The 26685-nt window shown below is 44.3% G+C and overlaps 1 protein-coding gene and 1 long non-coding RNA gene across 8 annotated transcripts in view; one reads left to right on the forward strand and one right to left on the reverse strand.

The window, feature by feature from the left end:
* The first annotated feature begins 11949 nt into the window (after positions 1-11949).
* Marchf2 (membrane associated ring-CH-type finger 2) overlaps positions 11950-26685 on the forward strand; it is a 29315-nt gene continuing 14579 nt past the window's right edge. For 6 of the 7 annotated variants that reach the window (XM_027418035.2, XM_027418036.2, XM_027418033.2 and 3 more), the window contains exons 1-2: positions 11950-12089; positions 20670-20897. In XM_027418035.2, the coding sequence (XP_027273836.1) occupies positions 20722-20897 (176 nt within the window). In that variant the 5' untranslated portion in view covers positions 11950-12089; positions 20670-20721. Of the gene's footprint in view, positions 12090-12132; positions 12277-20669; positions 20898-26685 lie in introns of those variants that run through there. The other variant, XM_027418034.2, reaches the window with a different exon arrangement.
* Positions 22211-25381, reverse strand: LOC107979243. Its single transcript, XR_003485834.2, has 4 exons — positions 25177-25381; positions 24858-24925; positions 23932-23993; positions 22211-22499 (listed from the first exon to the last, which is right to left on the reverse strand). It is a non-coding gene; the product is annotated as an uncharacterized LOC107979243 (long non-coding RNA).

Raw genomic sequence — 26685 nt, forward strand, 5'->3', positions numbered from 1 at the left:
AACAACAAAAAGGACATGAACTGGAGAGATTGCTCTGATAAAGGTGCTTGCCACCAATCCTGATGACCTGAGTTTGATCCCTGAAACCCACTCAGTGAAAGAACCAACTTCTACGAGTCCTGTTTTAATGATTTATTTTTACTTTATGTGCGTTGGTATTTTGCCTGCATGCGTGTCTAAGTGAGGGTGTCAGATCCCTTAGAACTGGAGTTGTGAGCTGCCATGTGGGTGCTGGGAATTGAACCCTGGTCCTCTGGGAGAGCAGCAACTCTAGCCCAACACTAAGTATTTTTACAAAACAATACCAAAATTAGTCATGGGGCAGAGTAGATGGCTCTGGGCAAAAGTGCTGCATGAACATAGATTCCAGAACCCACTTAAAGTGGAGTCACGAATGCAAACATCTGTGATCCCAGCTACCCTTCAGGCAGAGGCAGAGGCAGGATATTCAGAGGCTGGGCCTCTGTGTAACAGCCCTGGCTGTCCTGGAACTCCCTTTGTAGACCAGGCTGGCCTTGAACTCACAAAGATCCGACTGCCTCTGCCTTCTGAATGCTGGGATTAAAGTTTGCAGTAATATAAGACATCCAGTCTCAAACCATGTGGAAGGTGAGGACTGCCTCCAAAAGTTGTCCTCTGACCTCAACCCTTAAGATTTCTATATTTGTACACAAATGTGTACACATGCACCTACATGCAGTGTACATACATGCACACAATGTGGACACACATGCAGTGTACATACATTAACATATCGTATGTATTGGTTGCAGGAAGTGGAGAAATCAAGCTAGAAGTGGACTGGAAGCTTCCTGCCTAGCTTTCACAGTGCCAGAAGCTATGTAGGTTGCTGGGGGAGAACTGTCAATTGAAAGCCCTGTCTGTTACAGTACTAACATGTTAGGCATGATATGCCTGCCGGTGCAATAGTGTAGCATGGCTTTTATGGGTAGTGATCACTTTCTGATTAAATCAGAAGGGAATCCACATTTGGTACTGTAAGTCTGGTCAGAAGCCTGCAGCTGGGGATATTGTAGGCTCTCATAGGATGCACATGCCTGCATTCTTACACACCTGTTCCCCCCAACACACACACACACACACACACACACACACACACACTGGGGATGTTGTAGGCTCTTACCAGGCTTTTGTCATTTGAACGATTTTATCGCCATCACTGTAATGATTATTGTGCATGCATATGATAATGTTTGTACATGCACATGCCACAGCACATGTGGAAGTCAGACAACTTTGGGGGATCAGTTCTCTTTTTTTCACCTTCAGAAAAGTATTAGTTACTTCCATGTTGTGGCAAAACACCATGACCAAGGCCACTTATCAGAGAAAGGATTTATTTGGGTCCATGGTTCCAGAGGGACTGGGGCCCACCTTAGCAGGGAAGTGTGGCAGCAAGAAGCAGGCATAGTGACAAAAGCCAGAAGCTGAGAGGTCACATCATCAAAAGAGGCAAGTAGTGTGAGGCTTTGAGTTCTCCAAGCCTGCCTCCAGTGGCGCTGTACCACATAAACTTCCCCCAAATAATGCCACCAACTGGAAACCTAGTGTCCAAATATCAGAGCCCATGGGGGTCATTTTTCATTTAAACCACTACACATGGCTTCCAGTGATGGAATTTGGGTAGTCAGAAGTGTTAATTACTTTTCTTTTTGCTGTGATAAAACACCATGGCCAAAACAACTTATAGAAGGAAGAGTTTCTTGTGGATTTACAATTCCAGAAGGCTAGGAGTATGGCAACAGGCAGGCAGGCATGGCACTGGAGCAGCCACTGAATGCTCAGCCTCATCTACAAACAGGAAGCAAAGAACACACTGGAGTGTGGCTATAGGCTTTTGAGCCTCAATGCCTGCCCCTCGTGACAACACCTCCTCACTAAAGCCACATCTTCTAATCCTTCGAAAACAGTTCCACCAACTGGGGGTCAAGTATTCAAATATATAAGCCTATGGGCACTACTGTTACTCAAACCCTCCGTCCCTCCCTCCCTCCCTCCCCCCTCCCTCCCTCCCTCCCTCCCTCCCTCCCTCCCTCCCTCCCTCCTCCCTCCCTCTCTCTCTCTCTCTCTCTCTCTCTCTCTCTCTCTCTCTCTCTCTGTGTATGTGTGTGTGTGTGTGGTTATGCACTTTTGTTTGCTGATGTGCCCTCCAGCCCTTACTTGAGGACACTAGAGAACAATGTGTGGGTATCCTGCTCTATCACTCTCCTTTTCCCAGAGGCAGGATCTCTCACTGAACCTGGAACAAGGCTGACAGCCAGCAAATGTGAGAGATCCTTCTGTCTCTGCCCCCTTACACAGATATTCTGATATCTATTTACATGTATGCTTGGGATTTGAACTCAGGTTCTCATGCCTATGCAGCAAGTGTTCTGACCCACTGAGCCATTTCGTAATCCCATACTTCAATTTTTTTAAATTCATTTTTTATTTTATGGGTATGTATGTTTTGCCCACGTGTATGTCTGTGCCCACAGAGACCAGAATAGGATGTCAGGTCCCCTGAGATTGAATTATATTTAGATTGTAATGAGCTGCCATGTGGATGCTGGGAACCCAGCTTGAGTCCTCTGGAAGAGCAGCCAGAGCTCTTAACTGCCGAGCCATCTCTCTAACCCCCCTTCCCCCAGTTTTGATTTCTAAATAGCATTTGCCAGATCCAGGCCAGAGTCAGGGGATACAAATCATCCTGAAATACTTTACTGGGCCAATAAGTAAGCAAGATGGAATCGGAAAGCCATCTTCTAGCAGCTATCATAGCAGGACTATGATTCACAATACAGCCTTCACAAAAGAGGACAAATATTTACAGAGAGGTACTGTGCCTTTCCCTTCAGCTCACTAAGCCAGGATTGCCTTGAACTCACAATCTTCCTCTATTTCTGGAATGATTGGATGACAGGCATATACCACCACATCCAGTTCACGTGGTGCTCGGGATGGACACAGGGCTATCACTCTTTTTCCTTGAGACAGGGTCTCATATAGCCCAAGCTGGCCTTTATTGTGTAGCCAAGGATGGCCTGGAAGTTTTAATCTTCCTGCATCTACCCCTCAAATTCTAGGGATACCTGTGTGCACCATAACGCCCAGTTGTTTTGTTTTGTTTGTACAGTTTTGTTTTGGTTTTTTTTTTTTTTTTGAGACAGGGTTTCTCTGTGTAGCTTTGGAGGCTGTCCTGGAACTAGCTCTTGTAGACCAGGCCGGTCTTGAACTCACAGAGATCCACCTGCCTCTGCCTCCAGAGTTCTGGGATTAAAGGCATGAGCCACCAACGCCTGGCTTAATGCCCAGTTTCATATATTACAAAAGATAACCCCCAAGGCTTGGTCTATACTAGGCAAACACTCCAACTTTGCTACATCTTATTCCTTCCCCTTTTCTGTATTTGCAAAATTAGTATGGTTTGTTTGTATCTTGATTGTTTTCTCTTTTTTTCTTTAAGTCAGGGCCTCATTGTGTAGCCCTAGCTGACTGATAAGGAGCTCTCTGTAGACTGTGCTGGCCTTGACTTTACAGAGAGCAGTCAGCCTCCCCCAGTGATGGGATTAAGAGAATGCACCACTACAACTGACCCCAAATGAATATGTTTAATGAGCATGAGGGAATGGAAGCTTGACACTAACCTTAAAAAAATATAAAAACTGCCACTATGGAGCTGGAGAGATGGCTCAGAGGTTAAGAGCATTGCCTGCTCTTCCAAAGGTCCTGAGTTCAATTCCCAGCAGCCACATGGTGGCTTACAATCATCTGTAATGAGATTTGGTGCCGAACACTGTACACATAATAAATCTTTTAAAAAATGAAAAAAAACTGCAACTATATAAATATATAAAAAGATATAAAAAGCTGTCCACCAGCCAGGCGGTGGTGACACAGGCCTTTAATCCCAGCACTTGGGAGGCAGAGGCAGGCGGATCTCTGTGAGTTTGAGACCAGCCTGGTCTACAAGAGCTAGTTCCAGGACAGCCTCCAAAGCCACAGGGAAACCCTGTCTCAAAAAAACAAAACAACAAAACAAAAAGCTGTCCACTACTCATCAAAGGAATGAATCTAGGGACAAAGAACTCTACCAGGCTGGAAATGGAAAGGGGTGGGGGAAATGCCAAGCCTCTCTGTACTTTCAAACAGGAGGTAGATGGGGCCCCTTAAAGGGTAAAAATGCACAACACACCCTGATAATAATAAACTGGGAATGTAGTTCAGTTGGTAAAGTGCTCACATAGCATACACACCTGGGTTTCCTTCTCAACACACAAAACACAGTGGGGGTGCAGGTCTGCCATATCCAAACTCTTGAGGTGAGAACAGGAGGATCAGGAGTTCAAGCCCATCCACAATTTGATAGCTAGTTGAAGGACATGTGGAATAAAAATAAAATGAAATGAAAAATAAAACAGGTGTGGTTGGGCCAGCAAGTCAGCTCAGTGGGTAAAGCCACCTGCTGCCAGGCCTGACAACTTGAGTTTAATCTCAGGGACCCACATAGTGGAAGGAGAGCGCAAGTTGTCTTCTAACCTCCAACTGGGAACCATTGGCAGGCACATGTGTTTAGGAGAACACACACACCCACAATAGGTAAGTAAGTGTAATTTTTTTTTTAAAGAGATTGAGTTTCTAAGGCCATATTTTCCTCCATCCCTGAATTTAAAAAAAAAAAAAAATGTCTCTGTGGAGCTGGAGTAAAGAGCACTATCTGCTCTTGTAGCAGACTCTGGTTAGATTCTCAGAACCCAAAGGGTAGCTCACGACCATTTGTAACTTCAGTTCCAGGGACTCTAATGACTTCTGGATTCTGCACATGCTGCATGCACATGGCATACATGCATACACACAGGCAAAACACTCATAAACATTAGATAAAAGCAATCTTAAAAATTAAAATTGTCTGTTACAGAGCAGAGACAATGAAACAATGCATCTTACCTTTGCCCCAGATCTTCTATGTCCCAGAAAAACATTCTTGTTTTTAAAATATTTTATTTATTTATTTTGTATACAACATTCTGCTTCCATGTATGTCTGCACATGAGAAGAGGGCACCAGATCTCATAATGGATGATTGTGAGCCACCATGTGGTGTCTGGGAATCGAACTCAGGACCTCTGGAAGAGCAGCCAGTGCTCCTAAACTCTGAGCCATCTCTCCAGCCCCCAGAAAAACATTCTTAAGCCCATGTTACAGTTAAAATTTTTAAAACATTTATTTATTAATTTATTTACTTAATGTATACTGGTGTTTTGCTTGTATATATTCTGTGTGAGGGTACCCTGGAACTGGAGTTACAGACCGTTGTGAAGCTGCCATGTGGGTGCTGGGAATTGAACCTGGGTCCTCTGGAAGAGCAGCCAGTGCTCTTAACCACTGAGCCATCTCCCCAGCCCTGTTACAGCTAAATTTACATCTGTTCTAGCCTTTTTTTCCCCCACAGCTTTCCATAACCATCAGGGGCTATACTCATGGTGGAGAGAAATTCGACCTCTCCTTTAATTTGGCCAAAGTGTAAAATGAAAATATTTTTAAAGACAGGGTATGTGGTCTAGGTTGAATTTTAACTTGATATACAGGTGAGGATGACTTTGAACTACTGATTCTGTTTCCACTTTCCAAGTGATGGGGTACAAACACTGGATACCTGACCCTATTGTGTGATGGAACCCAAGGAGAGCCTGGGTGAGTTCTAGGCAAGCTTGCTACCAACTAAGTTGTATCCTCTGCCCCAAACTATAAGTAGATCTGCATTCCTATCCTAATTTCTGTTCCCTATTTTGTAAAACTGGAAACTGAGGTAATGGGTTTATTGACCTACATGCTCAACAATAATAGTAACAATCAAATCAGACAACAATCACCAGTGGATAACAAATTGCTGACAAGAATTTGTTGGCAAACAATATTTAATTCATTTCAAAATATTTTTCCATAAAGCATTATTGACAAATATGATAAACTCACAATGGTGAAGCAGGCTGATATTATTTCAACTCAGCATAATCAGGAGTGGATGCATCTTGAGAACACAATGTTGTTTCTGTACTCTCTGCACAAAAACATCATGAGGAAGAAATGTAGATGTTTTCAAATGAAGGGCTAGTCTTCAAAATATCTAGCCTGTCACTTTGAAAAGTATCAAGGTCATGAAGACAAGGCACAATTGAGGAACTGTTCCCATCCCACTCCTGGGTGTTGGGGATGAACCCAGCATATTATTCATTTTAGGGAACAGCTCTACCATTGAGCCGGGCCCTTAGCCCCTCACTTGGGGATTCTAGTCCCAGAACTTTAGCACCTAACCCTACCTTTAAAAGGTGCCATTCAAACTTTGAAAGAGATTCGAGAGTTATATGATAATACACGGTTAATGTTAATTTTTCGGATTTTGAAGGTTGTTTAATGATTGTATGGAAAAGTGTGCTCATATTTAGGAAATAGCTGAGCATGGCAGTACCTAACTGTATTCCTACTATGTGGGAGGCTGAGGCAAGAGGAATTACCATGACTCAAGAATAGCCTAGATTACATAGTAAGATCCTATCTCAAAACCAAAAAGCAGTGTGGTAGCATATTATTTTAAGGTGTGTGACTTTTGTTTATGCTACATTTGTTTAACTCAGTGAAGCTGTGATTCTTTGCCTGTCTAAAGCACCTGGTGGTCCTAATAAAGAGCTGAACAGCCAAGAGCAAGGCAGGAGCAAGGATAGGTGGGGCTGGCAGGCAGAGAGTATAAGTAGAAGAAAAGCAAGAGAACAAGGAGAGGAGACAATTAGGGGCCAGCTGGCCAGCCACCCAGTCATCCACATAGTAAGGATAAAAGCCCAGGGGGAAAAGGTAGACAGGTTAATTTAAGAAAAGCTGCCTAGCAACAAGCCAAGCTAAGGCCAGGCACTAATAACTAGGAATAAACCCCTGTGTGTGATTTATTTGGGAGCTGGGTGGTGGATCCCTCAAAAAACCCAAAAGAATAAAAAATATTTCAAACAATAGGATGGCGCCGGGCGTTGGTGGCTCACACCTTTAATCCCAGCAGGAGGCAGAGGCAGGCGGATCTCTGTGAGTTCGAGACCAGTCTGGTCTACAAGAGCTAGTTCCAGGACAGCCTCAAAAGCCACAGAGAAACCCTGTCTCGAAAAACAAAAAACAAAAAAAACCAAAACAACAACAACAAAACCCAAAACAATAGGATGGCACTCAATGTGGGTCACGAACCCACGACCCTGAGAGTAAGTCTCATGCTTTACTGACTGAGCTAGCCAGGTGTTTCCAGTGGCAAAAGGTTATGTAGCCTGTCCCTCGTTGATATACATTCATTAGTCTAATGTCTGCCTTTGCCACACTTTCTGCACATTGTAAAAGGCTGAGGCATTCTGTTTGAATTTTCTATCATAGACATTGTTTCTAGGAGCAGTTTACTACAGTCCCTTTTCAAATGACCTTGTCTACTACAATTAAAACACCTAACATTTTTATTTTTCTTCATATATTTAGAAAGCAATGCTCCTATTCAAATACCATCATTAGAAGTATGGGGGTCAATATCAATTTTATGTCTGATCCATTCTGATGATGCTGATCATAGCCTTAAAGGCCTAATCACTCTTTTACAGTCTACATTAGCATTATCAAAAGCCAGAGATTCAATTATTATTTGTCTAGCATCAGGAGGAGATATCATTCTATATACAGCTGATGCTAATCTGTGCAAAAAAAATCAGTGAAAGCTTCTTTGGGGCCTTGTATAATTTTAGTAAATGATTTAATCCTCTTTCATGATTCTTCAACCTTGTCACAAGCATTCAAAGCTGCTATAAAATCAGGGTGTTATCATCCAACATACACTGTCTTTGCTGACCCTCACCAAGATTTGATCTTGGGAAATCTCATGACGTCTAGCCTTACCTTGTTGTTCCTGGCCCTGGCTTCCTTCTCCACCAAGTTCTAGATTGTATTTGTGGACCAGCTTCCAACACTGCTGAAACTAAATCCTTCAAGTCTTGTGTAATAATTCTATTCTGAGTTGCCCATGAATTAACATCTATCTTACAAAAGGTGAATGCAGGGGCTGGAGAGATGGCTCAGAGATTAAGAGCACTGGCTATTCTTCCAGAGGTCTAGAGTTCAATTCCCAGCAACCACATGGTGGCTCACAACCATCTGTAATGAGATATGGTGCCCTCTTCTGGCCTGCAGGCAGAAATGGAGGCAGAATGTTGTGTACATAATAAATAAATCTTTAAAAAAAAAAAAAGGTGATTGCATACCATATGAAACTACTGCTTCCTTAACTCTCTTTAAGTCTAACATATCTACAGGATTCCAATTAACTTCTGTGTAGCTTTGGGGATTCATATTATCTGGTGGTTGCTGTTGAACATTAACAGGATATATTTAAGTTGGTGCTCTAATAACCTTAGGCCGTTCCTCTCCACTTTCACAATGCAATGATGTTACAAATTCTGCTCTAAATTCCTGTGTCTGAGTATTTTTGCTTTTTTTTTTTAGTATATCTTTCCAAGGCCTGCATTCTATTAATCTACTTGTCATATTTAGCACAAAAAACCACCAACGCTACTGAGAAGCCATTAATTACCATATTGATAGTATGTATTATTGGTATTATATCAGTGTCAAAGCACTAATCTTCCCATATTCTGCTTCTAACTTCAGCTCTCCTAAGGTAGCATTATAGAGAGCCCTAGCACCTTGAACTGTTATGTTTCCCATCCTTAACATAGAAAAAAAGTTTTTAATATTATTTAGGTCTCTCCTACTCTCCTAAAGAATTTCTCAGATCTCTTACCAATTCTGTTGACTTCTCCAGGCAAGCGACCGTCGACTGCTAGCATGAAGTTCAGATGGCAGATTCAGCAGAGCTGATGGTTGAGAGTTCCAGACGGCAAATGCAGCAGATTTGGCTGGAGTGACCCTTCCTTGTGGTTCTATCACCCATTCGAGCACCAATTTGTCGTTTTCCTTTTTTTAATTGTTGCTGCCTTTTAAGCTATGGCTATCCTATTCAGCAACTGCCACTTGGATGCTACCAGCAGCAGCTAGGTCACAAGAGCTGAAGCCTGAGGGCATTCTGTTCCCTTAGGCACTGACTCTTTCAAAGCTACTAAGGAAACTTATTTAAATCTCTGTCCCACTAAAGAACTCAAGATTCAAAGGTTGAGGTAGAATCCTGCTTCCCAGAGAGGCTGAATAGGGAGCTACTCACCTAGCTTCCCTCCTCGAGTTATTCAAGAAGTCCTTGTGCTCCCCCCCCCCACTTATAAACCCTTCTCCACCTGGCTCCTCCCTATAACTTCCTGTCAGCTAATTGCTGACCCACTCTCCTGACTGCTGGTGAATTCTATTTAATCAAACACATCATTAAATGAATGTTCCAAAGCATAAACAAAAGTAACATACCTTAAAATAATATTCGACAAAGCAGCGCTGGGGCTGTAGCTCAGTGGGTAGAGTGCTTGCCAGCATGCACAAAGCCTGGGGTTCCCTCTCCACTCCTCAGATACCCAGAGTGGTGACATGATGTAGGCCTGTCATCCCAGCCCTCAAGAGGTAGAGGCAAGAGATAAACTGTTTGGCTACTCAGTAAAATAGAGGTCAACCTGGGATACATGAGATCCTGGCTCAGATCAAACAGACAAAAACAACAAAACATGAATAAAGAAAAACGGAGAATGTATAGCCTCATGATGGCAATGTGTATATCATTGTAGTATATTCAGTATATTCAGAGAGGTAGAGGCAAGGGGAACACTGTAAAAGCAAAAGGAGAATGATTATGTAAGTTATTTTGCATCAATTATCCTTGGAGATAGTGAACAGTAACAAGAGTAGAGTCAGTCTGAGACAGTGCAAACATTGTTCAACAGATGTCCTTGCATAAACATTTTAGTAAAGTTCCAATGTCCTCTGTAATCACTTTTGATATGGTTGTTATGAGGCATGGGTGAGTGAAAAATCCTCTTTTAAGATTTCTGCATTTTTTGCTGTTTGTTTTTGATGACACAAGGTCTCACTATGGCTGTGTAGAGTAGGCTGACCTCCAACTTACAGATGTTTGCCTGCTTCTGCCTCTGAAAGCTGGGAATGAAGATCTGTTACACCACACATATCCAGCCTTTCAAACTTCTTTTTACCATTGCTGTTGGAACTGAACAAAAGTGATTCCACATTGTTTCTGATAATGTTCATACTCAAAAATGTTACTAAATCCAGGTATGGTGACTCAAGCCAACCATGCCCACACTTAGAAGCAGGTCATTCTTGGCTGCATGGCCAGTTCAAAGCCAGACTGGGCTTCTTGAGAGCCTGTCTCAAAAACCAAACCAAACCAAAACAACAACAAAACAGAGCTTAGGGGTGTAGCTTGGTGGTGGGTCACTTACCTGATGTTTGAGGCTTCTGGCTTCATCCAAAGCACTGCAGTAGTAATAGTAATGAATAATGATAAGGCGGGGGTGTGGTAGCACATGCCTGTAATCTTACACTTGGGAGGGTTAGGCAAGACCCGGCTTCTAACAAACAAAAAATGATTTTAAAAATTGCTTATGTTTGTCTCACAATATTCATAAGTTAATGTGTCCCCAGGGTGTTGAACAGTGCCTGGACCGTAATAATGCTACCTTCTGAATTTTGATCTTTTGTTGTTGTTGTTTCTCTTGATATGGTCTCATGTAGCTCGGTTAGCCTCAAACTTCCTATGTAGTTGAGGATGACCTTAAACCTCTTCAGTAATGGTATTTATTATAGGCATGTACCACCATGTCCAGATTATATGGTGCTGGTGATTGAGTTGAGGGCTTTCTATATGCTAGGCAAGTTCTACCAAGTGTTTTATTTTCATTTATTAGTGTGTGTGTGTGTGTGTGTGTGTGTGTGTGTGTGTGTGTGTGTTTGAGCGGAACAAACTTGTCTGCTCTTTTCACCTTATTCTTTTAAGGCAGGGTCTCTTAGTGAAACTATTACTAGACTGACAGTTAAGCTCCAGCCACTCTCATTTCTACACCATCCACAGCACTGGGGTTACAGAAGTTCAAGGCTTCATTCAGCCTTTTTTGTGGGTGCTGGGAACTTTAACTCAGATCCTCTTGTTTGCCAGGCAAGAGCTCTTGTCCACTGAGCCATCTCCACAGTTCTTTCTACCATCTCTTGCTCCGTTTTTTGTTTGTTTTTGAGACAGGCTGTCCTGACTATCCTGGGACTCGCTCTGTAGACCAGGCTGGCTTCGAACTCATAGAGATCCTCCTGCCTCTGCTGAGATTAAAGGCGTATGCCAACACCGCCCAGCTTCTTGCTCCACTTTTTAAAATTTATCTCTTGCATGAATGAGTGACGAGTAAGAGATGCTGGCTTTAGTCTCCTCCACAGCATCCTAACACTTCTGGACTGGTTTTGTGATCATACCGTCTCTCCTTACCCTAGGATTGGTAGGTATGATAAAGACGAATGTCCAGCACACACAAAGCCATTGATTTGATTCTGGCCCCCTATAGCACGGAGAAGGTGGAAGACAGGATCATAGGTTCAAGGTCATCCTCAACAACGTGAGTTTGAGGCTAGTCTGATCTACATAAGACTTTGTCTTCAAAGAAGACGGAAAAAAAGAAGGGTAAAGAAATCACTTGGCAAGTGTCAAGTTCAGTTCTGTAGAGGCGTTGTTTACTTAAGCGCGCCTTTGTTCTGCAGCAGACTGGCAGCCAAGTCTACAAGCCGGAGCTTGGGATAGGGAGGAGCCGGGACGGGGCGGGGCCCACTCTGGGGGCGGAGCCAGGACGCTGCAGGGGCGGAGCAAGAAGCTGCGGCGCCGCGGGGACCTGAACCGCCCAGGACGTCCCCGTAGCTACAGGCCCCACCTCCCGGGGCGGGACGTGCACGTTGATTGGCAAATATGGCTGAGAGGCGGTCTCCATTGGTTCGCCGTGCTGTCCGCTCGGCGGGCGGTGCCCGGACGCAGGTGCCGGCCGGAGCGGAGCAAGCAGCTGCTGACGGGCCGGGCCGGGCCGGGACCCAGGCCAGGGAAAACCGAGGGGCCTGCGCGGCCGCCCGGCCCGGCCGCGAATCAGGTAGGCACGGAACAGCGGGTCAGGCCCAAGTATGTAGGCGGGTCCATTGGGTCCCTGGTTCGAGGCTCCGGCTCAGTACTCGGGCGGGACAGCTAGGTCTGCACCCTTGGCCTCAACCCTGTTCCGGACGCAGGCACGTCAGTTTTCATTTCGAGGTTGGTGAGAGGTCTCAGTGCCTCGGCACGTGGTAAGAATCTTCCTGAGCCTCGGTTTCCCCATCTGTGAAAAGTGGGTCATCACGGAGCCAGCCTGATTTAGGAGATGGCTGATGAGGAAAGCGCCTAGCATACAGTCGGTGGTCAGTAAGTGACTAAAGTCATTCCGCAACCCTCTTTACAAGGGTTCTGTCTGGATAATAATTAACATTATAAAGAGTTGGGCGCTTCACAAAACAGCTACTCAGAGTGCACTCTATTGAAAATGTTGTTTTTCAGACGCTCGTCAGGGACTGCCAAGGTGGCTCAGCGGGTCACTGTGCTTGCCTGAGTTCTGTCTGTCTCGAGGTCTCATACAGTGAAAAGAAAAAAACTGACTCCAGAAAGTTGTCTCTTGAACTCTATAGGCACATCCTTGCATGAGTACACCCACGCGCATAGGCACAAACACACACAAAATCATTAAAATTGAAAACATTTTTAAAAGCTCTGTAGTCACAAATGTATGTGGTTAGTGGGAAACACACTAAGTCGGAATTCTAAAAATAATTCCTCTCGTCCCAATGAGTGAATTGAGGCTCAGTGAAGTTAAGACTGTTACCCCAGGCCACGCAGTAAACATGAAGCAGAGCTTCTGGGATTAGAACTTAGTTTTTGGACTGGGGATGTAGTTCAGTTCTTGCCTCGCATGCACTAGGTAGGCCCTGGGTTCAATCCCAGTAGTGCCAAACACACACACACACACACACACACACACACACACACACACACACACAGAGAGAGAGAGAGAGAGAGAGAGACAGAGACAGAGACAGAGACAGAGACAGAGACAGAGACAGAGGAGGCCCAGAAGCAAGACATACAATATCAGTGGCAGAGCCAGGATAAAGCAACTAGGTCATGGGCCAAGATAACACATGTCTGTTATCTCAGGTACTCTGGAGGCTGAGACAGGAAGAGTTCAAGGTCTGACTGAGTTACTTTGTATAACCCTGGTTTTATTTAGTGCTTTTTTTATGATTTAACTTTTTTTTAAAAGATTTATTTCTCATGTATATACTGTCCTGCCTGTATGTATGCCTACATGCCAGAAGAGGACACCAGATCTCATTATAGATGGTTGTGAGCCACCATGCAGTTGCTGGGAATTGAACTCAGGACCTCTGGAAGAGCAGCCAGTGCTGTTAACCATTGAGCCATCTCTCCAGGCCTTAACTTTTTTTTTTGGTTTTTCAAGACAGGGTTTCTCTGTGTTGCTTTGGAGCCTATCTTGGCTCTCTTCTCTGGAGACCAGGCTGTCCTCGAACTCACAGAGGTCCGCCTGCCTCTGTTTCCTGAGTGCTGGGATTAAAGGCGTGCGCCCGGCCTTAACTTACTTTTTTAATTTAATTTTATTTTTGAGGCAAGATCTCACTATGTAGCCTCCTGGAATTCCACATGGAGAATAGGTTAGCTTTGAATTAGTAGAGATCCAACTGCTTCTGCCTCCCAAGTGCTGGGACTAAATGTGTGGCCGTTTTTTAGTTTATGTATGTATACCTGTATGAATTTATGTCTATTATGTAAGAGCCCTTAGAGGCCAGAAGAGGATGTTGGATCCCGTGGAACTGTAGTTGCAGGCAGTTGTAAGTCACCATGTAGGTACTGGGAATCAAACCAAAGTCCTGCAAGGGCAGTAGTGCTTTTAACTGCTGACTTAATCTCTCTAGCCCCATGATATTTTAAAACATTTGTTTGTTTATTTATTTCTTTTGTTTATGTGTCAGTTTTTGAGCCCTCACCCACTACAGCACATGTAGAGATCACAAGACAACTTTTGGGAGTCTATTCTCTCCTCCTACTGTATGGGTTCTGAGGATTAAACTCAGCTCATGAGACTTGGTGGTGGCAAGCACCTTTACCCACAGAACCATCTTACCAGTCTTCAAAATAAAATGAAAAGAAAGCCCTGGAAGCTGGACACAGAGGCAGGAGAGTAAGCAGGATGACTGCTGCAAGTTTAGTACAACCGGGGTCACAGAGCCATAGAGTCTGTAAGAGTCTTGGTAGAAAGGGGGGGGGGCTGGAATGTAGCTCAGTGACTTACTCAGTATATTTGAGATTCTGGTTCAATTACTAGTATTACACATGGGTGGGGTTTACTCATGAATCCCGTTATCTTTGCCTGGGAATTTATAGGCAGTTTATAGTTGCAGAGGGAGGGAGAAACATTCTGTTCAGTGATTTGTCCATGCTCCAGAAGTAAACCTATACCATACTCCTTATTGGTGCACTCCTTCCAGAAAGAGTAAACACATTAATCTTAAAAAAAAAAAAAGGATCTGTGTGATGATGCATGCCTGTAATCCCAGCATACAGGATGCTGAGGCAGGAAAAATCACAGAGAATTCAAGGCCAGTGTGGGTTATGTAATGAAACGCTGTCTCAAAAACAAAGCAAACAAAGGAAGAAAAACCAGGGGCAAGAGTACTTGCAGAGCTGGGAAGTAGTAGCCCAGCCCTTTAATCCCAGCTCTCATGAGTCAGAAGTAGGCTGATTTCTATGAGTTCGAGGTCAGCCTGCTCTACAGAGTAAGTTCCAGGACTGTTACACAGAGAAACCCTGTCTTGAAAAAAACAAAGAATCTTTGCTGTTCTTGCAGAGGACCTGGGTATCAGTCCCCAGAACCTTCATGGTGGCTTACAGCCATCTGTAACTCCAGTTTCAGGGACTCCAACTCCCTCTTCTGATCTCATCAAGCACTTACTGGGTACACAATGTGTACTTACATGCATGCAAAAACTCATAAAATAAGATTAATAAATAAAACATAATAAGATTAATAACCAATACAATTAAACAAGTCAACACACAAGAACTAGTGTCTCTTGAAGGCCAGATAACTCACAGTACAGTTTAAATTCAAATCCTGGCTCTGTTCCTTGCTAGCTGGGTGACCTTGAGTGAATAGGCATCCCTTCTGAACTTTGACCTCTTCTTCAATCAATGAGGCTAATCATGAGGCTTATAGTTTAGTTGTGAAGACCTGATGAAATCCATCCCATCATAGAGTCTGGCAGGCTGGCCTCTGAGGCTCATCTAACTGGTTCTCTTAATCTGTTACAGAGTTGGGAGTGAGACATGAATGCAGCAATACCACACACACACACACACACACACACACACACACACACACACACACACACACAGAGTCACTCTGTGCTTGATATACGGCTGGGTGCTGGAGACAGCAGGAAGAATGTCTGATAGAGTTCACTGAAGGGTATGAAGACAGGCATGGCAGATGCATTAACAAACAGCATTTCAGAGAGGACCCCATGCCATGAGGTGTCACGTTAGCCAGCGTGGTCTGAGAGGTACTCCAAGGATGTGACCTTTGAAGGAGACATTTAACAACAATTGATTGAAGTTCAAATATAGGTAGATAGCTTGGTATTCTAATATTTTGTGTGTATTGTTTATTTTTGAGACAGGGTCTCTCATAGCCTGGGCTGGCCTCAGACTCAATATACAGTTGAGGATGACCATGAACTTCTGATCCTTCTGCTTGTATGTCCTGAATGCTGGAATGACAAGAGTGTACCCCCATACTCAGTTTTATAAGGCAATGGGGAGCAAACCTAGCACTCTGGACATGCTAGATAATAAGTATGCTACCAACTGAGCCACAAAACCAGCCTTAATATCCAGTGTTTAATACATTTTTGCTGATGTTACTTTTTTTGTTTATTCATTTTGTGTGTGTGTGTGTGTGTGTGTGTGTGTGTGTGTGTGTTCTTTCCTTTTGCCATTCGGGCTCTGGGAATAGCGCCTTTACCTGCTGAGCCGTTTTATCTGCTGATGTTCTGTTTTTTTTTTTTTTTTTTTTTTTTGAATCAAGGTCTTTCCACTTGCTCTCCAGCTCTCTCTGTAGCTTGATCCTCCTGTCTCAATGTCTAGAATGCTGGAATCACAAGTACGTGCTACCATGGCCAGCATTGCTGTGACTATTTTAGCAATTTATGGACTGGTTTGAGCAGATTTACCAGTGTTGGTGGATTTTCCCCAATAGTAGGTAAAGTAAGGAAGTAAGGAACTGTGATGATTCTTGTAATGCACAATTGTTGGTATAAATTCTAGCACTTGGAAGACAGAGGCAGGAGGATCAGGAGTTCTGTCTTGAGCTGTAGAGTGAGAGACCCTGTCACTAAGAAGAGAGAGGGAGATGGAGATGGAGATGGAGAGGGAGAGAGAGAGAGAGAGAGAGAGAGAGAGAGAGAGAGAGAGAGAGAGAGAGAAGCAAGCATTGGGGAAATAGTTCAACTGATAGTTCAAACTGAGTATTTGCCTGGCATGCATGAAGGCCTGGGTTCCATCCCCAGAACTACATACACCAAACATGGTATTCCTGAAATTGCAGTATTTAGAAGGTGAAGGTCAGGGCTGCAGAGATGGCTCAGGGTTAAGAGCTCTGGCAGCTTTTCCAGAGGACCTGGGTTCAATTCCCAGCACCCATATGATTGTTCACAACCATCTGTAACTCCAATTCCAGGGGATCAGATGCCTTCTTCTTGCCTCACAGGTACCAACTGTACGTTTGGTACATAGGTACACATGCAGACAAAATGCCTATACACATAAAATAAAATACAAATAATAAAATTTAAAAACATTAAAAAGTTCAAGGTCTTCTTTGGTTAGATAGTTCTAGGCCCACCTAGAAATCCTGTCTCAAAAAAAAAAAAAAAAAAAAAAAAGAAAGAAAAGGAAAAAAAGAAAAAGAATGGAAATAAAGGGGAAAAGATCTAAAATAAATCATCAGAGGTTGAGATGGACTTTTTTCAGCATTCATTCTCTCACAGAGGACCCAGCACTTCCCCACTGACCTCTCCATTGTACATTGTGGTTGACGGAGCATCAGTGTCCACAGGGCGGGCCTGGCCAGTGCCCCATGGCTGTTATCTGAGGTTCACAGCCTTCCTCCTGGCTGAGTCTGACTTTGGTTGATACTTGCTTATCTGACCTACGGTGGCTCAGCTGTGGAGGCCTAGGAGGGTCATGCTGGCTTTTTAGCTGAGCTCTTCAGGGAAAAGCTGATCTGTCAGCTGACTGTCTAGGTGCAAAAAGTCAGTTAATAATTTACATTCCATGTCTTTGGGTCTCTGGATTTCATAGGCAGGGCTGGTTAGAGTTGACTTGGCGCTGGGCTGACCCTATCAGTTGGGCCTAATAGTATTTGTAAGTTACTGTTTGTAAGAGTTACTGTGGGCTCTGGATTTAACTCTTAGAGACAAGAGTCCTGGGTGTTAGACAAATTGAGACCAGTGATCTTTGGCTCTGGATTGATGTCTAAGGAGCCTTCTGGGGTTTCTTAGAAGAGTCAGACATGATGGCACAATCCTCTGACATCAGCTACTTAAAGAGCTGAGGCAGGAGAGTGTTAAGTTCAAGGTCTGCCTAGGCTACAGAGCAAGCTCCAGGCAAGGTCAGCCTGGATAGCTTGGTGATACTCTGTCTAAAATTAAGACATTATGGGCCAGTGAGATACTTCATAAAGTGCTTACTACCAAACCTGATGACCTGAGTTTGAGCCCCTAAAACCCACTTGGTAGAAGAGAACTGACTTTGCAAGTTGTCCTCTGATCTTCCCATGCACTCTTTGGCATCCACTCTTTCCTCCATAAGTGAATGTAATATAAAGTTAATTTTTAAAAATTTAAAAATCAAAAAGGAAAAGTTTTAGAGTGGTGGGAGAGGCAGGGAGCTGAGAGTATAGCTTAATGGTAGGGTGCCTGCCTGGTAAGGCCAGTCTCTAAGTTCATATCCTGCTACTAGAAAGGAAGAAACATTCTTAGAGGATATTTACAGAGATTGGAAAGCTGGGACCCCCTTCTTGCTACTTGAGAGAAGAGGACGAGGCTGCACAGGGTTCCTTTTTGCTGATTGGATAGGGGGGGGGGGGGGGGGGGGGGGGGCAACAAAGACAGAGCAGCAGACTTTAGAATGGCTACTTGAGGCATTCACTGTTTACTGTAGCCAGCCTCTCCTTGTGAACTGAGGACAGAGCAACTTGTCTGCTGGGGACACAAACATGTGTCATTTCCTTGATGAATTGAGGTCTCCTAGAGTGCACAGTCCGACAGAGGCCGTGAGTCACAAGGGGCCTGAGTGACTCACCATTTTGGTACAGTGGAAAACATTAAGTTTGTAGTTCTCTCTCTCTCTCCCCCTCCTCTGCCCTCGTGTGTGTGTGTGTGTGTGTGTGTGTTGGGAATTGAACCCAGAGTTTCACACATGCTAGGGCAGTACTTCACTGCTGTTCCATCTGTCCTCGGCCCTTGCTGGGTTCTAGGCAGGTACTCTACCTCTGAATCATGCTCCCAGCCTCTCTAGATGCATTCTCTTTGTTAAAGACAGTTTAATGTGTTTTTAATGCAGTCTTTAGGATCTGGTCTTAGCTAGGCTTTTGTTTTGTTTTTCAAGTCAGGGTTTCTCTGTAGCTTTGGAGTCTGTACTGGCACTCGCTCTGTGGACCAGGCTGGCCTCTAACTCACAGAGATCTGCCTGCCTCTGCCTCCTGAGTGCTGGGACTAAAGGCATATGCCACCACTACCCGGCTTGGTTTTATCTAGAACAGAATGGTTCTGACTACGAAGGGCCCAGCACACAGTAGGGTGTGCAGTTACTTACAATTGCTGTTCCTATGTGTGCAAATGTGACATAGAGGCTGCTTTGCAGGATTTGGAAGTGGGGGCATGCCTGGCTTTCCCTAGAATACTGAGAGAAAATCCAACAGAAGCCCTAGCTGTCCTGCAAGCCTGGTCTAGTAAGTTGTGTGTGTTAGCTTGTAGAGTTCTTGCATCTACCTTTTGCAGATGCAGAGATTCCAAAGAGGCAAGTCTTAGAGCCCTGCCTTAGTGTCAATTCTATTGCACTGATAAAATACTGTGACAAGAGCAACTCAGCGGAGAAGAGAGGATTTACTTTAGTTCACAGTTCCAGATTCCAGGCCATCATTTCAGGGAAGTCACAGCATCAAGAGTTGGAGGGCATTCATCATGTCACATTTATAATCAGGAAAAGAGAGCCATGAATGCATGCAGGATAGCGCCCAGCTCATTCTGCCCTTTCACTCAGTCCAGTGTGTAGTCTTCCTACCTCCACTAACCAATTAAGGAATACTTAGGGCTAGGCAGTGGTGGCACACACCTTTAATCCCAGAACTCAGGAGGCAGAGGCAGGTGGATCTCTGTGAGTTCGAGGCCAACCTGGTCTACATAGTTCCAGGAGAGCCAGGGCTACACAATGAAACTTTGTTTCAAAAAACAAACAAACAAACAAACAAAAAACCCAAAGCAAAACAAAAATGAAATTGTGTAAAAACATAAAAACAAACCATGGATTAGGAAAAAAGGAGGGGGACCCGGTGATAGTAGCACAAGTCTTTAATCCTAGCACTTTACAGGCAGAGGCAGGAAGATCTCTGTTAGTTCAAGGCCAGCTTGGTCTACAGATCTAGTTCTGGGACTGCCAAGGCTACACAGAAAAACCTTGTCTCAAAAAAAGAAACAAGGAAGGAAGGAAGGAAGAAAGGAAGGAAGGAAAATACCTAGGTAAGAGAGACTCTGTTTGTTTAAACAGGTAAAAACACTTGCCACCAAGCCTGATGACCTAAGATCAACCCCCAGGACCCATATTGTGGAAGAAGAGAACTGACTTTTGCAAGTTGTCCTCTGACCTCCACATGCATGCTGTGGTACATACATGCTCACATACATAAACATTGACAAAACAAATATAATTTAAAAAGAAAGAAAATCCCTTAAAAGGACAACCACATCCCAACCTAGTCTAGACGAGTCCTCATGAGAGCCCCTTTGACAGATGATTCTTGATTGTGTTAGTTTGACAACTAAATGACCATCACAATCCCTGACAAGATGGGACTCAAGAACCAGGCATGGTCTAAAATCTAGCATTCAGAAGGCTTAGCTCTTAAGTTCCAGGCTAGCCCAGCTATAGAATAAGATCAAAAGAGGCACTCAGGCTGGGGAGACCACATTGTGGGTAAAGGCTGGCTGCACAAATGTGAGGACTTTAGTTTATATGCCCGGAACCCATGTAAAGCCAGGTACAATAGGCCTTACATGTAATCCCAGTCCTAGTACTATGAAATAGGAGGTGGGGACAGGAGAATTTCTGGAAGCCAGGGTGGGGGGGTCGGCTGGCCTTGTGTACACAGCAGAAAACAAGAGACTGTCTCAAACAAGGTGGAAGGCATGGGTGTTCTTGGACCGCTGATGTGCCTTGGCATATGTTCACTTGCACTCACACATACACTTGCAAGCACATGTACACACCTAAAAAAAAAAAAAAAGAGGTAACTCAACGTTTTTTTTGTGACTCACATATTTTGCTTTTGATCTCTTTGCTGGCCTCCCCTCAGGCTCCTGGGACCATGGGCCTCAGGCCCTGAGGACAGGAGGCTCCCTGTGGCCATGACGACAGGTGACTGCTGCCACCTCCCTGGCTCCCTATGCGACTGCTCTGGCAGCCCTGCCTTCTCCAAGGTTGTGGAGGCCACAGGCCTTGGGCCACCCCAATATGTGGCACAGGTGACTTCAAGGGATGGCCGGCTGCTCTCAACTGTCATCCGGGCTTTGGACACACCAAGGTGAGTAGTGACCATTAGCATCCTGGCTTTTGGACATTTCTCTATGGGTTGAGTGATTTTTCTCCTAGTCTGAGATCAGGGGTTCAGTCGCTGACAGAGGCAAAGGGGTGAACATGCCAAAGAAAAGAAGCCAAATACTGAGGTTGGAGAGATGGCTCAGTGGTCAAAGAGTGCTTGCTGCTCTTGCAGAGGACCCAAGAGTTCAGTTCCCAGCAACAGCAAAGGACAGTTCGCAGCTGTCTGTAACTCCAGGGGATCCAACACCCTCTTCTGGCCTCCTTGGGAACTCCCTCCCCATAGAGACAAACAATATATATATGTTTTTTGAGACAGGGTTTCTCTGTTAGCTTTGGAACCTATCCTGGCACTTGCTCTGGAGACCAGGCTGGCCTCGAATTCACAGAGATCCACCTGCCTCTGCCTCCTGAGTGCTGGGATTAAAGGCATGTGTCACCAACACCCATCTAAAAAATGTATTTCTAAAAAGGCCAAATAACTGGGTGTGCTGGAATATGTCTTTAAATGGGGCTAGGGAGATGGGCCAGTCAATAAAGTGCTTGCTATGCAAGCTTGAAGACCCAAGATTCATCCCTGGAATCTATGTAAAATGCTGGGCATGATAGCCTGTGTTGTAATCCCAGGCAGAGACAAGCAGATCTCTGGAGCTCTCTGCTAGCCCACCTTAACTGGTCAGTGCTTGGCCAACTAGAGACCATTCTTTAAAAAACAAGGTGGGCATCCCCTGAAGAACAGTGCCTGATATTGACCTCTGGCCTTCACACACACATACACACATGCACACAGACAGGAACATGTACCAGGCTTTTCTTTTGGGCCACCAACCAGCTCCCAAATGATGACATAGAGACTTGTTATTCATTATGAATGCTCAGCCTTATCTTATGCTTGTCCCACTAGCTCTTATAACTTTCCCTGTTTCTCTTCGTCTACATTTTGCCTCAAGCTTTTTACCTTTCCTTCTGCATACTTTACTTTCCCTGCTTCTTGTGTCTGTCTGGCTGGTGCCTGCCTGGTTTCTGACCTCCAGTGTGTCTCTCTCTTTTTCTCTCGTTCTTTCCTCCTTCTCTCCTTTGCCTAGGTTTTTCCTCCTACTTATTCTCTCTGCCCACCAGCCCTGCCTCTCTCTCTCCTGCCTAGCTGTTGGCCATTCAGCTTTTTATTAGACCAATCAGTTGCCTTAAGCAGGCAAGGTGCAACAAATGCAATACATTTTTACATAATTAAACAAATTCAGCAAAAACAAAAGTTACACATCTTTATATAGTTAAACAAATGCAGTAAAAACAAATGTAACACAGCTTTACACAGTTAAAGTAATAGCCCACAGCATAAACAAATGTCATACATATTTACATAGTTAAATATTTTACAATAGGAACACACACACACATGCACACACAAAATTTGAGCATGGAGACACATGTTTATAATTGAAGAACTGGAGAGGCAGAGAGAAGTGGATCCCTGGGACTTGCTGGCCAGGTAGCCCAGCCAGTGAGAGACCTTGGCTCGAAAACCAAGATGGCATCCAGTGATACGGCTCAGTGGGTAAAAGCCTGATGGTCAACCTGCGTTAGACCCCTGGGGAGCACATGGTGGAAGGAGAGAATCAACTCGTGAAAGTTATCCTCTGACCTCCACATGTATACCTGGCACATACATACCCACCAGTCAACTCACACACACAAAATAAGTGAATAAATAAAGTGTAATTTAAAAAACAAGGTAGACATCCCTGGGCCAGTGGGAGACTCTGTCTAATACACCGAGTGAATGGCTCCTGATGAATGACACCTGAGGCTCCACCAGCATTGCATACACATGCATGCTCACCAGCACCCATCTGGACACCTACACAAGCACACACAGAGAACACGTTTTTTAAATTCCAGTACTTGAATGCTGAGGCAGGGGAATTAAAGTTCAAGGCAAGCCTAGGCTACAGAGGGTTTGAGACCATCCTAGTCTACATAGCAACATCTTTTTCTTTTTTTTCAAAATTACTAATAGATGGACAAATTGGAGTTGGGGATATGGCTCAATGATAGAGTGCTTGATTAGTATGGGCAAAGCCATGGATTCTCTTTCAGCACTAAAATTCCAGATGGTGATGGGAAATCCGAAGATCAAGTGTTGAAAGTTGTTTCTTGAACTTTTTCCTGGGGAGATATGAACAAGTGTTTGTTTCCTCCCTCAATATCCCCAGAAGACAGGGCACCAATGACAAACTAAAGTCTGTTCCACCAAAGTCTAGCTGTGAGGACCATTCAGTTTACTGGGGTTACTTAGAGAACATGGATGGGTGGTTACTTACAGGAGCATGGGTACCCAGCATGGGTGATGATGACTCCCCATAGCACTGTAGAGTTCCCTTTCATGAACCTCCCATGTATTGTATAGTCTAGCACCTCTTAGACTTGCTGCCTCTGTCCATAATGAAGGTGTGTTCTAAGGAGCCCACTGTAACTGAAAGGATCAGCAGCCGAAGATGCTTTGCTGGCAAGATGGCTCAGTGTGTAAAGAACTGGCCACATGTGCTTGACAACCTGAGTTCAACCCTTGGAGCACATATAAATGTGGAAAGATAGAACCAACCACAGCGAGTTGGGTGGGAGAGACAGGCAGATCCTGAGAGCTTGTTAGCCAAGCTGAAAAGGCAGACTTCCAGTTCTGTGAGTGACCCCATAGAGGAAGATATCTTATGTGGCACTCTGGCCTACACATACATGTGCACAGGCACATGCACCTGTAAGTCATCTCTCTCTCTCTCTCTCTCTCTCTCTCTCTCTCTCTCTCTCTCTCTCTCACACACACACACACACACACACACACACACACACACACACACACACACACACACACAGAGGTTAAAACTTCAGGCCTTCATTCCCTCCCTTCTCCCCCACTTCCCTTTTCTCCTTTCCTCCCCCTCCCTTTCCTTCCTTCCTTTTCTTTTTTCTTTCTGAAGACAGGATTCCATGTAACCCATTCTGACCCCAAGCTTGTTATGTACCTTCTGGTACTGGGACCACAGATGTGTGCCACATTGCCCATCTTCCTTGGACTTTTTAACATCTGTAAAGTAGAAGCAAGTAAGCACTTTCCTCTGAGGCTCATTATGAAAATGAGACCAATGAAGCCCAGTACTGCACTTAGAATATAGCCTATAGTCACAGCTCTGGAGCCCAGTATTGCACTTAGAATATAGCCTACAGCCACAGCTCTGGAACCAGGCAGAGCCAAGGGGAGAGAGACATCAGTTTGAGATTGGCTTGTGCAACACAGTGAACCCAAGTCCAGCCTGGGTTATGTAGTGAGTGCCACTGAGACCCTGTTTCAAAAAGCAAAACAACTCAGCATGGTGGCACATGTACTCTGGAGGCAGAGACAGACAGGTTTCTGTGAGTTCAAGGCTAGCTTGGTCTATATAACAAGTTCCAGGCCAGCCAGGGTTACATAGTGAGACTCTTCCCCTGAATAAATATAAATAAGTAAATATAAAAACAAAATTAGGCATGGTGGCACATGCCTGGTATCCCAGGACTGGAGAGGTAGACACGAGAGGACTAGGAATTCAAGGTTACCCTCAGCTATGGTGACAAGTTAGAGGCCAATGTGGACCACATGAGACCTTGTCTAAAAACAAACAAAATAGCCTGAAGTTGGGTGGGTGGAATACGTCTTTAATCCTAGCACTTGAGAGAGGCAGAGGCAGGCGGATCTCTATGAGTTTGAGGCTAGTCTGGTCTACATAATGAGTTCCAGGACAGCCAGGGCTACATAATTTAACCATGTCTTTTTGTTTTGTTTTGTTTGTTTGTTTTTGAAGAAAGGGGTTCTCTGTGTAGCCCTGGATACCATGTCTTAAAATAAATAAAAACAGGCTTGGGAAGATGATTCAATGGGTAAAAGGCCTGCCATGTAAGCATAAGAACTTACCTTCAAATCCCCAGAATGCACATAGAAATCCAGGCATGGTACTCTGGCCTGCAAGGCTTTACCCACTCCTGCAGAGAGGTGGAGGTGGGGACAGGTGAAGCCACAGAAGCCTGGAGCAAGCCTGGCACATATGAACATTGACCCTGCCTCAAACAAGGTAGGAGGTTGTCTTTTGACCTCCACCCATGTGTCATCAGACACACACACACACACACACACACACACACACACACACACACACCTGATAAAATAAACAACAAAACAAAATGCCCCCAGAAGTGACTCCCACATGGGGAGTGCTCAGTAAACAATAGCTTACACCCTTTCTGCCTTTGTCACGATTGCTGTTCCATAGCTTCCAGGGCTTCCCAGAAGAAGCTGAGCTGATGTGACTCTTAAGAGTCTCACTGCTTCCTTTCCCTGAGTTGGTTTCCGGAAGAGGGAGTCCTGTCCTGTGACCTTTTATGTTTTGTGTGAGTGTGTGTGTGTGACTCAGAGTGTGGAATTAGAAAGGAGCTGGGAATTGCCCCCCCCCCCCCCCCCCCCGTGTGTGTGTGTGTGTGTGTGTGTGTGTGTGTGTTGTGTGTGTGTGTGTGTGTGTGTGTGTGTGTGTTCCTGACAATATGCTTCTTTCTGGGCAGAAATGTTTAGAAAACAATGACTCATGTATTGGATAGCCCATGGGTCTATTGAAGCCACACCTCCTTCCTTCTGGAGCTGACCCAGGAAGAACTCAACTTCCCCAGAGACTGGTCTGTGTTTAGAGACTCCCCAAAGCAGCTGTTATGGATGGTTTCTATGTCTGTTTGCCCATCCTACCCCTTGTCTTCCTCAGCCACACACAGAAAAACAAATGAGTGATTTTTCTCATATGCACAGGTTTGTCAGACAGTGTGACCTTTAGGCATAGATAGAGCCAGGAATGTTGATAATGTTTTTTTTTTTTCAAAAATCTTATGTGTGTGGTATGTATTAGTATATGTGTGTGTAATAATATGTGTGTTAATATATGTGTGCATAATCATGTGAATGTGATATATGTTGATATGTATGTGTTTAATTGTATTGTGATGTGTTAGTGTGTGTGTGTAATTGTGCTTGTGATGTGTGTTAGCGTATGTGTGTAATGGTGTGTGTGATGTGTGTTAGTGTATGTGTGTGTAATTGTGTGTGATGTGTGTTAGTGTATGTGTGTAATTGTGTGTGTGTGTTGTGTGTTAGTGTATGTGTGTATAATTGTGTGTGTGTGATGTGTGTTAGTGTATGTGTGTATAATTTTGTGTGCGATGTGTGTTAGTGTATTGTGTTATTGTGTGTGTGATGTGTGTTAGTGTATGTGTATGTAATTGTGCTTGTGATGTGTGTTAGTGTATGTGTGTAATGGTGTGTGTGATTTGTGTTAGTGTATGTGTGTATAATTTTGTGTGTGATGTGTGTTAGTATATTGTTATTGTGTGTGTGATGTGTGTTAGTATATTGTGTTATTGTGTGTGTGATGTGTGTTAGTGTATGTGTGTATAATTTTGTGTTTGATGTGTGTATAATTGTGTGTGATGTGTGTTAGTGTATGTGTGTATAATTTTGTGTGTGATGTGTGTTAGTGTGTGTGTGTGTGTGTTAGTGTGTGTGTGTGTGTGTGTGTGTGTGATTGTGCGTGTACTGTAGTCCTTGAGGACTGGACCATATCAGTTAATTGCTGTGTTGCTGTGACAAACCTGACAGAAGCATCTTAGGGAAGGAAAGGTTTGTTTTGAATCATAATTCCAAGCTGCTGTCTGTCCATCGTGGCTGGGAAGTCACAGCAGCACCGGCATCTGAGGAGTTGGTC

This window comes from Cricetulus griseus, chromosome 5, assembly GCF_003668045.3.
Source record: "Cricetulus griseus strain 17A/GY chromosome 5, alternate assembly CriGri-PICRH-1.0, whole genome shotgun sequence".
Taxonomy (NCBI): domain Eukaryota; kingdom Metazoa; phylum Chordata; class Mammalia; order Rodentia; family Cricetidae; genus Cricetulus; species Cricetulus griseus.